Source organism: Calliphora vicina, chromosome 1, assembly GCF_958450345.1.
Source record: "Calliphora vicina chromosome 1, idCalVici1.1, whole genome shotgun sequence".
Taxonomy (NCBI): Eukaryota; Metazoa; Arthropoda; class Insecta; order Diptera; family Calliphoridae; genus Calliphora; species Calliphora vicina.
The window spans coordinates 172,287,866-172,302,915 of NC_088780.1; the positions used below are offsets into that span (position 1 = coordinate 172,287,866).

Genomic DNA, 15,050 nt, shown 5'->3' on the forward strand with positions numbered 1-15,050 from the left:
TTGTGTGAATATTTGGGGATCATATTAGTTAGTTTTTATTACTTTTAATTCAACGGAGTCAATAAATATGATCCAGGATGGGTGGGCAACATATTGCATAGATAACAATACCATATTTTATCAATCTGTTAATATAACTTGTGGAATAACATATATATTATTTTATTATTCGTTATATGCTACACAATTGAGATCAACATTTTTTTGAATTTATTTTTAAATTTTCAAAATTATAAATCAAATAAAACTAAACATTTTTATACCCTATACCATAATAAAATGTTCATTTGAACAAAATCTCGTAAGATTTATAAAATGTCCTGAAAATAAAATTAAAGAATGAAGTGCAGCCTGCGGTGTTGAGCTGAAGAAACACTCCCGGATTTGCATGCATCATTTCAATGACTTCGATAATATTGAACTGCATGAAGCCACAAAACATGCACGTCTAATGCCAAATGCGACTCCTTCTCTTGAGCCAGTAAAAGACGTAAATGATTTTTTTTCGTATGCAAATAAATTATGTATTTCAAATATAAACAAAATATTTTTCAATTTTCATTTGTTGTTATTCGTGTTTTTGAATTTCTGTTTTTTATTTTTCTATTATTTGACGTAACAAGGCATAGCATTTTAAACTCTCTCCCTAGTGATTTTACCTTCTAATTAAAGTATACCGATCGACTTAGATTCTAAGTCTTAGAATCACTTTCTGAGTCTATTAAACGATGCACAGTGGTATGAGAAAAAAAAGAGGGAAATAAATCTGTAACTTCTAAACCCTTAGTCCGATTGAATGAAATTTCACATGCGCAAAGAGGAAGTGTATTCGAGTTTAAGTTTTGTATTTGCACCTAATGAGCCCAGCAGGAGCGGGACCAGGGGTCTTCAAAGTAGGACACCTTGGGTATGTTCAATTTTAAAACTTATCCTATTTCTTCGTTTGTGTTCATATTTCAATTACACATATAGAATCTTCTTGCCGAGCACTACATAAAACCAATTATCTCTTATAGCTTAGGAGATATTCGCATTTGAAAATTAAATTTTTAACATTTTTACCCACCCTACTCTAGTTTTTTGATGACCGCGGTTCCAAATATTTCCCGATTTTCTCCATTTTTTTTGTAAGATTAAAAACAGATGTATATATCATATAAAGAAACAATTGTTTAAAAATCATGACTGAATCCAAAGTTATATGCATTTGAATTTAAAAAAATTAAAAAAAGGAGAGCTATTTTTTTGGAAAAAAAAGTACTTTTATTCTTTTTAAGTTATCTAAAAAATGTCTAAGAGGATGTATAATGAATTTGTACTGTTTGAAAAGCTAACTTTACATCAAATATTTTAAAAGCAAAAAAAAATTATAATTTTTGATACCGAGGGGACCAGAAAAAGTGCAATTTTTTGAAGGACGGAGTTTTAAAGTGGCATATTTTTGAATCTAATTGAGATATTGACTTTAAATTTTTTTTGTAAGACCAAAAATGAACTTATCTAAACCAAAAAATATAGCTCGGAATGAATGTGGATCAAATTGTTCCTAATATTTGCAATCCTATTAAAATCTAATATATAAAAATCTCGTGTCACAATGTTAGTGTTTGAACTCCTCCGAAACGGCTCAACTGATTTTTATGAAATTTTGTATGTATGTTTGGTAGGTATGAGAATAGGTCGTAAAGTATATTTCATACCGCTAGGTCATTAGGGTGACCCTATCCAGAATTTATTTTTACCATTTTTTGGCCAAAAGCTTTTTTCGCATTTTATTTATTTGGCATTAAAAAATACCTATAACCCCAAATTTTCATCAACCGACCCACACCCACCCGTTTTTTAGCCGAGATTTTAGTATTTTGTATGAGCAATATCCAAATATCGATATTTAACTATTTTTATGAAATTTTGTATATATTTTTGGTAGGTACGAGAATATTATATATCATACCGCTAGGACATCAGAATGTCCCTATCCACCCATTTTTTAAAATATTTTTCGCCAAAAAATTTTGTTTATATTTCTCTTCATTTGGCATCAAAAATATCTATAATGCCAACTTCACTTAGAATACATTCGCTATTTTTTATTTAACAACCAAAATATTCACTAGAAATAATTTGTATGGCAGAACAACGTTTGCCGGATCAGCTAGTTTTTATATAAATTTTAGTTTTAGAAACTCAATGAATATGTAATATATAATAAAATCTTTATTTATTAACGAAACTCAATGAAACTTTCAGAGTTTTTTAAGTTTCTAAATAACAAGGTGTATAAAAACTTGTCAAAAGGTCAAAGGGAATCCCGCAATTCCTAAAAATTGGACCAAAAATCCCAAAAATGGTATTTTTTCCACATTTCCTTCGGGCTGGGAAAATACTTTAGGGATAAATAGGGAACACATCAGAGTTTCCAAAGCTGCTTTCCGTTTTCTGATTCCTGCTTTGGGATTTTAGAACATGTGGCCCAAATTTGAAATTTTGATAAAAAATAGGTCAATTTCTAAAGGGCGTAGGGCCGATATGTTCTAAAAATGGGACATGTTTTTTATACCAAAATGTTCTCCGTAAAGAAACTTTATAGAAAAACATAAAATTGTTATACGTTCTTAAAGAAAGTTGGTTTTTAATAAAAAAAAAGAGTTAAGTCACCTTTTTGTCCAAGAAACAGCAAAAATATACTATTTTTTGAATTTTTAAATTGAAAATCGGTTATTTTTGGATTCGTAATTGATATTGCTCTGAAATCTTTTGTATGTTATTGGTAATTTAGTTGTCTAACTAATAAAAAAATTCGAGTCCATTCGGTCCAAAAGTGCGCCCTATATAACTAGAAAATTATAAGAGATAAATAGCACACGCAAGCAAACCTAGCCGAGCGCTTTCCAAAAATATAAAATTCTTTGAAATCGGATGGGAAACAAAAAAATGGCACGTGTTTTACAATTTTACATGTCGAAGGTACCCTACTTTGAGCCCCCTTAGCGCCACCCCTGGGGCATTTGTAGGGCCCATTTTAATAACTTAAACTCGACTACTCCTTGGCTACGCCCAATTCAAATTTTATCCCGCTCGGATTCTGCCCCACTGTGCAGGGCGGGATTATCGGAACCCTTTGCAAAATAATTAGGAACATATTGGGCCATCTAAAATAGGTTACTATATTTAGATATCGACTATGCGATTTGAGAACTTTTGCCCTAAAGTAGAATTTTATATACAAAATAGGCGTTTTTTGAATGGACCTGGTCCCACCTCCATATCAAAAATTATAATTTTTTTTTCATTTAAAATATTTGATGTAAAGTTAGTTTTCCAAAAAGTACAAACTCATTATACATTCTCTTGTTTCAGAAAAAAATAGCGAAAAATCGCATTTTTTAATTTTTTTAAAATTCAAAAGCAAAAAAAGCTTGTGTTCGATTTGTGAGAAGTGGTTTGAAAAGGGTAAAAATTGTTAAAAAGAAAAAAACGTATTGTTGAATGATAATTTGTATATATGACATAGAATAAAATATACATAGAAGCGCTACTGAGAGACAAAGGACCTAAGTTTGTTGTCAAAAACCTAAGTCTTGCTGACCCGACAGACATTGTCCTGTCCAAGCCAAAAAATGCCTGTTATTCTATGTTCTATATGAATAAAAATCGAATTTAGATATTCTAAGTTTTTATACATATAAAAAATCGTTTTTGGTTAAGAATATGAGTGATCACAGAATGAGCTCCTTTTCTTGATTCAACGCTTATTGGCCAAGTTATTAGCGAATTTAGATATTTTAAGTTTTTATATAAAAAATCTAATTTTGGTCAGAAATATGATTGATCACAGATCAAGCTCCTTTTCTTGATTCAACGCTTATTGGCCAAGTTATTAGCGAATTTAGATATTTTGAGTTTTTATATAAATAACACTGTGCATCAAATTTCGGGTCATTAAATCTTTCCCGAATGAGACCAACGGGAAGTGATAGTAGAACATCAGTAGACCAAAACCCCCAAAGGGTTTTAAAAAGTTAGCTCGTATTTTAAAGTTATGCGCCTTTAAAGTTCAGCTTTTTTGAGTAAAAATTTTTCATATACATATATTTAATTTTTAAAATTGTATTTGTATTTTTTTTTACATAGTTTATATAAAAATGAACTACATTATATAGTTCGAGGTCTTTTCTGCTCTGGTGGATGCTCTATAGAACCAGAATTTGAAGTAGACAAATTTTGTAGTTCACTTCCTGTGTTTTCTTCTCCTCCATCATCGTAATGCAAGTTCTTGCTCCACCAACAAATTTCGGCTAATACAGCATCGGGAGACTTTTTTCCTCGATATCTGCAAAATTTGTGTTAAAATGTATTGGGGAAAAAAATATATGTACAGTATTGGCCATAACTAAAGCACCCCCTCAATGGACGGCTTTTTTGGGATGTATTTTGTATATATTTTATTAACTAATATTGTTAATGTTCATTTAATATTCATTTGGTAAAAGATAATTTTATTAAAAATTAATTTAAAATGATAAATCATATAAAAACTCAAAACGCAACGGACAAACAAAAGCACCCTCTTATAAGATGTTTAAAAATTTGACTCTGTACTGCATATTTGGAATGTGAATTAAAAATTCCAAAAGATAAAAATATTGGAAGACGTAGTGTGCAAAATTTAAGTTTTATACAGTTTATTGTGAAAAAAACAATGACAAGGAACAAGTACTCCAGTAAATTTAAAATTAAAGTTATTGAAGACTGGAAGACAGGCTTATCACTACATGAATTTAGTAAAAAATATTCAATTAACAGATCAGTTATTTCCAGGCTCGTTTCAAAATTTTTTAAGACTGGTCGAAAATCTCCGGTGCATTCTGGAGGTCGTTCGCGAAAGAAAACACGATATTATGATTCCTTGATCAAAAGAGCAATACAAAAAGATCCTGCAGCATCAGCTATTCAAGTACGAACAAGTTTAGAATTATGCGTTAGCGAAAGAACAATCCGTAGAAGAGTAATAGAAGCCCGATTATTCCGCTGGAATAAGGCGTGTACGCAGACCAAAAGGAGGAAGACTGAATCCTAAGTATTGTAAAGGAACAATTAAACATGGAGGAGGTAATGTAATGGTCTGGGGTTGCTTTTCTGGTCAAGGATTTGGGCCAAATCAAAATTTATGGGATTATGGATCGGTTCATGTACCGTGATGTATTGGAAGCTGTAATGTTGCCTTATGCCCGTGAAGAGATGCCAATTATAGGGAGCTTTCAACAGGATAACGATTCTAAGCACCCCTTCAAAGTTTGTAAGACTTGGCTACACTGCAATAAGATTCAAGTTCTTCATTGGCCTGGTCAATCTCCCGATCTCAATCCTATTGAGAACTTGTGGCACATTGTTAATATGAAAATAAATCGTGAAAATTGTTGAAATAAGGATCGGAAATTTTCACGATTTATTTCATGCCGTTAAAATAGCCTGGAAAGGAATATCGAAAAACGCCATAAAAACATAATATCTTCTATGCCAAGAGATGTTCTTGTGCCATCCAAAACAAAGGATTTGCAACAAAAAATTAACTAAATTTTTTTTTTATAGTTTATCCTTGAGGGGTGCTTTAATTTTGTCCGTTGCATTTTCTACCTTAACATATTTTTTGATTTTAAGTTACCTCTTATAGAATGGTTAACTTTGAAAGTATTTGTTTATCAACACTAAACATATTAACAAATGAAAATAATACATAATAGATATTTAAAACTTTGCTTTTATACAAAAAATACCATATGAAAAAAATGCACAGTTATGGCCAATACTGTATATTAAAAATTACCTCATTTCAAATGGCATTGCAATTTGGTGGTACTGTTCACCTTGTTCATCTGATTCGGTCGCTAGTTGCTGACCGAAGCACAGTGGTTTAGAAACTTTTTTTTTTGGAAATAATTCGGTATCTCGGGAACTATTGGAGATATTATTACAAAATTTCACATGGTTAGAACTGAGGTGTTTTTGAGTCGAATTACATTTGTTCAGCTTCCTAGGGGTAATACGGGCCAGTTTGTGCCCCCTCAAAGTTGGTCACATCCCCAAAAATTCATTTATGATCCGAATGAGCTGAAATTTAAAATATAAATAGTCCTTGAGAAGATCTACAAAAAAATACGCTTACTTGTGTAGGTTATCTCCTTCAGTTGAAGAGATATTTAGGTTTATTTATTTTTTTTTTTTTAATTTTGCTCGATTTTTTTTGGTTTTTTAGATATGGCGGCCCTACGGAGGGTCGAATTTTTTTTTCAAAATATCAGCTATATTGGCAATAAAATTCTAAATAAAATAAAAAAAACTTGGTAACAGTTATCTCGTCCGTGTAAAAAGTTACACGCATCCAAAGTTGGAACATGTAAAATGGGCCTAATTTTTTACGATTTTTCCTAAAAAAGTCCCTATATTTTTTCTTTTGTAGAAACAAATTTTCTTTGGGACTATATACAATTTTTATATGTTCCGGAAAGAAAACTTAATGCAAAAGCATGTAAAGTAAAATTGGGCTCACTTAAGCGGACACAGTATCCCCCAGATCTATCCAAACTTGGACAATTTTAAAAAAAATATTTAGGTTTCAGTAAAAAATTCTAAAAAGGCAAAGCACCGATCCTCGAAAAAGTTCCGTATTTGTATAACCCTATATGTTGTTTAAATACTTAGAAAGTTGTTTTACTATCACACGGTAAATAGCGTCACAGTAGGCACTTTTCTAAAAAAACTCAGTTTTTGGAACACAGTTTTTGGAAAATAAAAAATGTCAAAAATTATAATGTCATTAATTTAAGGACATTTGGATCTAAATTAGTTCCCAATTTTGTTATGATATCTTTAACCGTTAAAATTTTACATTAAATCAAATTTTATATTTTTATTCGTGGAAAATCACCATATAAAAGTTTTTTTAGTTTTTAAGGTAAATGAAGACCCAAAATTTTATAAAATTATTTAATTTTACTAAAATATCAATCCTCAGGTCATAATGTTTTCAACAGTATCCAATACTTATATAAAAAGCCTTTATTTACTCCTCAGAAGTTCCACAAACCTTGCCCGCTTTGGCAAATTTGTACGTTTTTTCATATAATGCGTGCAAAAATCTGTTACACTAAAATTTCTGTTAAGTCAGTATGTGTTTGAATTCATTCATCGTTGCGTTAACAGATATCTGATAGCTGTCAGACCTAGTTTTACCCAACAGATATAAATTCTTCTGTAAACGAACCATGTTTTAACATTTGTGGTGTGAAATGGCCACAAACGTAACAAAAATTGTTTATATTGCAAGACATTTCACAAACTTTATTAAATTACAAATATTTTTTTTAGTAATTAACTTTATTTAAAAACTTTTTTTCACTTTATTAACAAATAATGGTTCACAAATTCACAAAAAGTTGCACTATTAGTTGCACACAATATGGCGAATACTCGATACACGATACCCACTACTCAATACTTTTACAGCAATATTCAGCAATTCTCCAAAAATTGGTAATTGCGTATCTAAGTACCAAAAACTATAAAAATAAAAAAATCTGCAAAAAGTGTTAAAATTAATGAATTTTAAGTATATTAGGACTAGAACATTCAACTAAAATTACTTTATATAAATATTGACTTACTTCAATAGATTATTCATAAAATATATATGAAAAATTTTTACTCAAAAAAACTTTAAAGGAGAATAACTTTAAAACACGAGCTAACTTTTAAAAACTTTTACGATCGGTCCATAATTAGTCATAGCTCACATATAGACCCGCTTCCGAAAATCACTTTAACGTGCATAAATCGCTTAAAAATGTTGGTATACTCACAAAATTCAACATAGTAAACTTTCATATAGACATAAATCACACGACCTAATTTCATGGTGATCGGTCCACAATTGGTCATAGCCCCCCTATAAGGCCCACTTCCGAAAATCACTCAAAAATATAAATTATTGAAATTTTAAAAGAAAAATATTTTTGCTCTTTTACTTAGTGTAGGGTATTATATGGTCGGGCTTGACCGACTATACTTTCTTACTTGTTTTTTGGTTGAATTGTTATGTTTTGTTTTTTTATGTATTTGTACACAAAATTCGTAGTTGTATTTTCAATTTAAAATTAAAATAAAAATTATTCGGTTAATCGAATAATTTTAAATTAACCGATTATTAACCGAATAATTCTAAACCCCGATTAATTATTTGCTCGATTAACCGATTAAACCAGAAACCCGATTAATTGATCGATATGTATGTATGTAAATTCTCAATTTTAAAATTGCATAAAACTTATATTTATAGTTTTCAATTTGAAATATAACAAACAAATTATAAATAAACAAGTAAGAGAGCTATATTCGGCTGTGCCGAATCTTGTATACCCTTCACCAAATTATACTTCAAAATACAAATTTTAAATATTTTTAGGCTTTTATTTTTTTCCAAAGTTGTTTTTTTAATTTTTTGGAAATTTTTTTTTTTCATTGTTATTTTTTTTTTATTTTAAATTTTAAATTTTTGTTTTTAATTTTAAAATTTTGGTTTTTTGTTTTTTTAATTTTTTTGTGGAAATATTGTGGAAATTACAATCTTATATATACCCTTCTCTCGAAGGTGAAGTGTATAAAAATGGGATTATTGAGAGGTGTATGGTAGCTCCATTTTTTAAAATTCCAACAAACGTCAGAACGTTAATATGGCGACAAAAAGAGAAAGTGAGACCACATTGTATTTTTCTATCATGCTAGTATTAATATAATTGTTTTTTTTCTGAAATATAAATATACTCACTTATGGGCATCTGAAAGGGATTCCGTTTTTAATAATTCTTCAGCCATTTCTAAGCCTGTAACGTAGTCACCCAATCTTAATGAAACGTAACTATAAGCCGCATATATAGATGAGAGTAAAATACAAAAGGTTTGTTTTGATATCGGTCGAGATGGAGGACAAAAATTGTTGTCTTTAGGTGTACGCCAGTTTTGACTTTGCGGTGTGTTATTCATAAAATCTTCATTTGTCTGTGATGTGTTAAATTGTTTAAGATAGAATTGAGTAAGAGTCAGAGCATTACGCAAACTTAATGCAGCGAATCCCATGGTAGGCTCAAGTACAGCTGATGATTGGCTATTTTCCCTTAAGAAAACGGATTGTTATACATTTTATTTATATATGCTTAAATATCGTCCATGAGCCAACAAGTAGTTCATGAGACTTTTTGTTGGCGTAAAGACAATATGTACATTGGAGTTATAACATTCGAATATACCAAATCGGACATATCCATACTGCAACATGCTTTTTATAAATAAGCAGAAGCACATTATGAGTAGGTAATACGATGATGAATATAAATGAATATTTTGTTCACGATATAAATCTCTTCATAATTTTTCAATTTGGAACAAATCTACAAAGAATAACAAGAAGTGAAACGCTGTCAAAAAAATCTAACTCTACTATCAGAAAAAACCTAATTTAAAGAATGTATTAGTAATATTATCCTCATATGTATTAGTGCTCAGACTAATTTCACCACACTTCTCAAAAACAATATACATACTTATTTCTAAAAAAGCAACATACAAAACTATAGCAATATTTTATTATATTTAAATGTCTAAATTCAATATTACAAATTTATTTGACGAAATATACTTTTTCTAGAATATATATTATTTTTTTATTCATAAGATATATTAACAGATCAAAAAAAACTTATTTCAGAATTCTGAATATTATTGAACAAACAACATAAATAAAAAAAAATTAAATAATTCACACTGCTAATTTTCGGTTTTTTAGCACATATGTATAATATTATTGTTTAAATAAAAATTTAAACAAATAAATTAATACCTGGTTAATATAATAGGCCTTTATTTTTTATAACCTCAGAAAGATGATTTGGCATGTTATAAATAATTTTTTGCAATTAATCTACACTGATTTTATCCCATTCTTCCTATGGCCTTTTTTGAGTTCGTTTTTCGAAGAAACGGGATTTCCGCGGACTCGGCGATCTAAATGGTCACATAAATTTTCTATGGGATTCATGTCTGGGGACTTTGGGGTCGTTGTCCTGATAAAATTCAAAAGTTCTTGCAATTTCCATTTTTCTACAGATTGTTTTAAATTTACTCTCAAAATGTTCAAATTAACACCCTTGTTCATAATGCCTTCGATAAATACCAGTTTCCCAACACCTTTCGCTGATATGCATCCCCAAACCGTTACACTTCCTCCTCCATGCTTAACTGTTGGAGTAATATTTTTCCTTTTAACTCCTAATTCACAATTCCGCCTTAACTTCAGTAACAATTTTGGGGCACTTAAGCGTGGATTAGCCTTGATTTTTCTAACAATACGGCGCTCTTCCATCTCGGTAATCTTTTTTGGCTGCTCAGTTTATTTTTTTAAATCAATTCGATACGATTCGACAGTATTTGGCTTCAGCAATATTTTTTCCATTTTTGTATTGAAAAATCACTAATTGTCTTTGCTCTAAACTTGAGAAGAACAATGTTTATTCAGCTAACTTTATTTGTTTGATGTGAATTAATGTTTTACAAATAATTTATGTAAATATGCTGATTACAGCGTTGAAATTTATGGTAAAACTAAAAAACCGAATATTAATGAAGCATGCATTTCTGTAGTATATTAGTTTCTTATTTTTTTAAAATAGATTCACTCAATATTAATTAAATCCAATTAGAGAATATTGAGCTCTACATATATACATTTAAGTAAAAAAATAAACATTAACAAGACGTCAATATATTCATTGTGAATTTTTTTATAGAACAGAAATGTGGTTATTGCTCCAATGTACATACATATGTATACCGTAACTTACATATATGATATTCTATTTGAAAAGAAAGTTCTGGCACCATTGCTCGCCAAACGTTTTTCGTCAAATGATCTCTTCTGAAAAAAAGTTAAAAATTATAAATATTTCCATAATCCAATACATCAAGGAATATAACAATATGAAGTATATACGTTGAACGCAGCTTGGAAAATCATAATAGAACATACCAAGGTTAATCCTGAGTTTTGCCAATTTAGAACTAGTTATACCCTACAGCACTATATTGGGTAACGTGTAAAAATATTGTCCCAACACCCACCTTAAAGTATACCAATATGCTCAGGATCACTTTCTGAACCGATTAATCGATGTCCGTCCGTCCGTCCGTAATCTTGTAATCAAACTACAGGTCGCAATTTCAAAGATAAGTCGGCAAAATTTGGACAAAGCTTATTGAATTTGGTTAGAATCGCTCCATTATTCATCTTAGCCCTCATAGGATTGAACTATCTGAAAATAGTTAAGCTCTCATAAATATCTTAGTTAAATAGATGATATCCAAACCAAATTCAGCGCAAATAAGTTTTATATAAGCCGAACTCGCATTACCATATTTTGTAACAATCGGTACATAACACTATACAACAAAATCCAATTTTTTCCAAAATTACAAGGTCCGACCAATAAATTTTGATAGAGGAGACAAAAAAAAAACACGTGTATCGGCGTTTTGAAAGTTTACATCTGAATTTCATTTGAGGGGGGTTAAAGTTTCTCAACTCTGGCACATTCTTATTGTTAATCGTCATAAGAAACCATGTGATCCTTACATTTTATGTATAAAATGTGTTCAGCAAAGTTATGTAAAAAAAAAATCGATTTGGTATTTATTATTTTATAACAAAGTATGCTATCTCCAAAATTGGTTATTTCAAAGGCAACAATGTCCACTTTGTTGAAACAAACACAGCAATCTCCAAATTTCAGATCGAAATTCTAAGATATACATATGTATGTATGTATGTATGTATGTATGTAGGGTGGCCCTTAATAAACGAAAGTTGGATTTTAGCCATTCTCATCCTCCAGTTTGGTGAACATTAGTAAAAAAAATCACAAGGGGAAAAAATGCATTTTTTTCAGTTTTTGTAAAAATTTTGCTATTAAAAAATTACTTTTGTAATTTAATTTAACCCTGCATGCCCACTGTTAGTCGTTTCGACTAACATCATTGATTTTTCCTGTCGTAATTTTTTTTCTCTTTCTGTATCGTTCTCATTTTTTACGTTGAGAGTTTTGATTTAGTTGTAAGACTGCTGTCGATCAATACTAACTTGTTGTGTAACTCATTTAAGTGGTATGAATATGTTTGTAAAAACAGCGTAGTCGTAACGACTAACATTGGTATTATTGCAATTTTTGTTTTCTTTACAAAATGACTGCAACTGGAATATCTGATGATGAATTTTAAAGAATATTGGCTATATCCGATGATGATGAAGAAGATTTTAGTACCTCCGAGAGCGAATACGCGCCACGTTTATCTAAAGAAAGTTATTCGGAAGATATAGTGGACAGTGACAATTATGAAAGCAGTGGTCACGATTTAGAAGACAGCGATGAATAACCAAGTGACATTATTGCTCAGGAGACGAAATACAGCTCCAAGAAAATTAAGAAAAGAAAAATTTGCGTCTTATGTTCCTATCAGAAACACAGCATGACAAAGACTGCATGCTCAAAATGCGAAAAAATATATGTGGCGAACACAAAGTTGAGCTTTGCGCCTTTTGTGCAAAACATTGAAGTACAACTTTGTTTCAGCATTAATTACTTAAAGCATTACCTTAATTTTATAATGCCAGGAAGCATTTTAAGTTTTTAAATTTATTTCATTTATTTTTATTTTTTTTAACAACTCCAGTGATATTGCTAATACTGAAGAAAGACGCCAATTGTTTAAATTACAAATAAATCAAAAACCATAGCAAATATAAATGTTTTTCATTTTTATTTATAAAGAGGTATAGTATTTTACGTTTTCAGTACTTTTTGAGAAGTAGGCGCATTGCCGGTTCCACAGAATCGATTTTTCGCGCATGTTAGTCGAATCAACTAACATTGGTCATAACCAGGGAAACCGGAAATATGCTATAAAAAAAGCGTTTTAGGCGCTTTAAATATGCAGTAAAAACTTTAAAATATGCTCTTAAAATTTAAAAAATATGCTCTTAAAAAAACAAACTTTTACATAATTTTTAACCAAAAAAAATTTACTTAAATTTTCAAATAAAAATCGTTGTCTTGGATCTGAAAACATTTTTAAACATAGAAAATGTTCTTTCGACATCAACTGATGTTACAGGAGCAAATTTAAAAGACAATATTTCTTTAACACTTAGAACGGTTAAGTTTGAATTAGAACTAAAATTTGATATTTAGATGGAGCTATTATTAAAATAGTGCTTATTTTATATTAAAACAAGTAAGAGAGCTATATTCGGCTGTGCCGAATCTTAGCTCACCTTCACCTAATTATTAGAGTGACAGCCGATTTTTTTTTTTTAGATTTCAAAGAGTGCCGGGTGGAATATTGTGACACTAGGCCTAAATGTTAAGTGCTGAAAATTTGAGCCAAATCGGGCAACGATTTCTGGACGCGCATCGAGGTCAAAGTTCAGATATATGCAAAATTTTACTGTTAATATGGAATAAATAGGTGAATCTCGTTAGCTTTCTGCATTGTTTTCTAGAAATATGTAGATTTATTTATATTAATGAATATTACATTAAAAAAAAGTTTTGGAAATTAACCCTGTATCTCCTTTGGTTCAAAATGACCCAAAAACTGTATTATCGCCAAAATTAGAGAAAAATGCAAATTTTTCAGTTTTTGAAAAAAATTTGCTACTAAATAAATACTTTTGCAATTGAATGCAAAAGAATCGAAATATGTACGTAATTATCGTTGTAATGAGATATAAATGACAAAATTTGATTAAAAAATTTTAAAGTTATTACAAATTCGCCAGACCATTACCGTGTTTCAGACCACTTGAACAAAAAATGTACAAAAAAATTTAGATATTTCGAGAAAAATTAAAATAAAAGCTCATTTTTACTTAAAATATGTCCATATTTACTTGTATATGAGTTTTTGTCTTCGTAGGATACCGTTAACCTATTCGCAGGTATGGCCAAAAAAAATAATTTTTTTTAACGGCTGTTTCAAAACTCCATTTTCAAATTTTTCAAAATTTTGTTAAACAAATTTCAGATTTTTTCGATCATCACATTGGGGTTTATTGACATCAAAATAGGGAATAAAAATATGAAAAAATTATGTCAATACCTCTTACAGTTTTTCCGTACCTGCGATTTAAATTTTGCGTTTTTCAAGAAAAACTAATTTTTTGTCCATATTTAGGCGAATGAGTCCAATTTCCTTACTGTTATAAATTTTAAGTAAAACCTATTCACAATATTATAGTCCTTGTAATTTTAAATATGTTCTGAAAGTTTTACTAAAATCGGAAAACGATAACCTTTGAATCGTGAAGGTCAAAGGTCAAATTTTTTAATATTTGGAATTTCTAATGAAAAGATAGCGAAATGTTACATATTTTTGGGCCGATTTTCATGAAACTTGAGGAAAATATAACATAAAGTCCAGAATTTAAAATAACAGCACAAAAATGGAAATTAACCCTTAGCAGCACTTGGGGTCCAAATTATTCTCAACTTTTAAAATCAAGAAAAACACAACCATTTTGACCCCAAGTCCTCTTAAAGGTTAAAATTCATTTTTGCACTGTTGTTGTAAATGCTAGACCCCAATATATATTTTCCTCAAGTTTCATGAAAATCGGCCCAAAAATATGTAACATTTCGCTATCTTTTCATTAGAAATTCCAAATATTGAAAAATTTGGCCTTTGACCTTCACGATTCAAAGGTTATCGTTTTCCGATTTTAGTAAAACTTTCAGAACATATTTAAAATTACAAGGACTATAATATTATGAATAGGTTTTACTTAAAATTTATAACAGTAAGGAAATTGGACTCATTCGCCTAAATATGGACAAAAAATTAGTTTTTCTTGAAAAACGCAAAATTTCAATCGCAGGTACGGAAAAACTGTAAGAGGTATTGACATAATTTTTACATATTTTTATTCCCTATTTTGATCTCAATAAACC

The 15,050-nt window shown here is 29.8% G+C and overlaps 1 protein-coding gene across 2 annotated transcripts in view; it reads right to left on the bottom strand.

Annotated features, from left to right (window-relative positions):
• The window catches only part of Not10 (CCR4-NOT transcription complex subunit 10), a 39,720-nt gene that overhangs the window by 4,529 nt on the left and 20,141 nt on the right, over positions 1–15,050 (bottom strand). Inside the window, exons 6-7 of one of the 2 annotated variants that reach the window (XM_065498249.1) lie at positions 10,893–10,963; positions 8,825–9,169 (exon numbers count right to left, since the gene is read on the bottom strand). In XM_065498249.1, the coding sequence (XP_065354321.1) occupies positions 8,825–9,169; positions 10,893–10,963 (416 nt within the window). Of the gene's footprint in view, positions 1–8,824; positions 9,170–10,892; positions 10,967–15,050 lie in introns of both variants that reach the window. The other variant, XM_065498248.1, reaches the window with a different exon arrangement.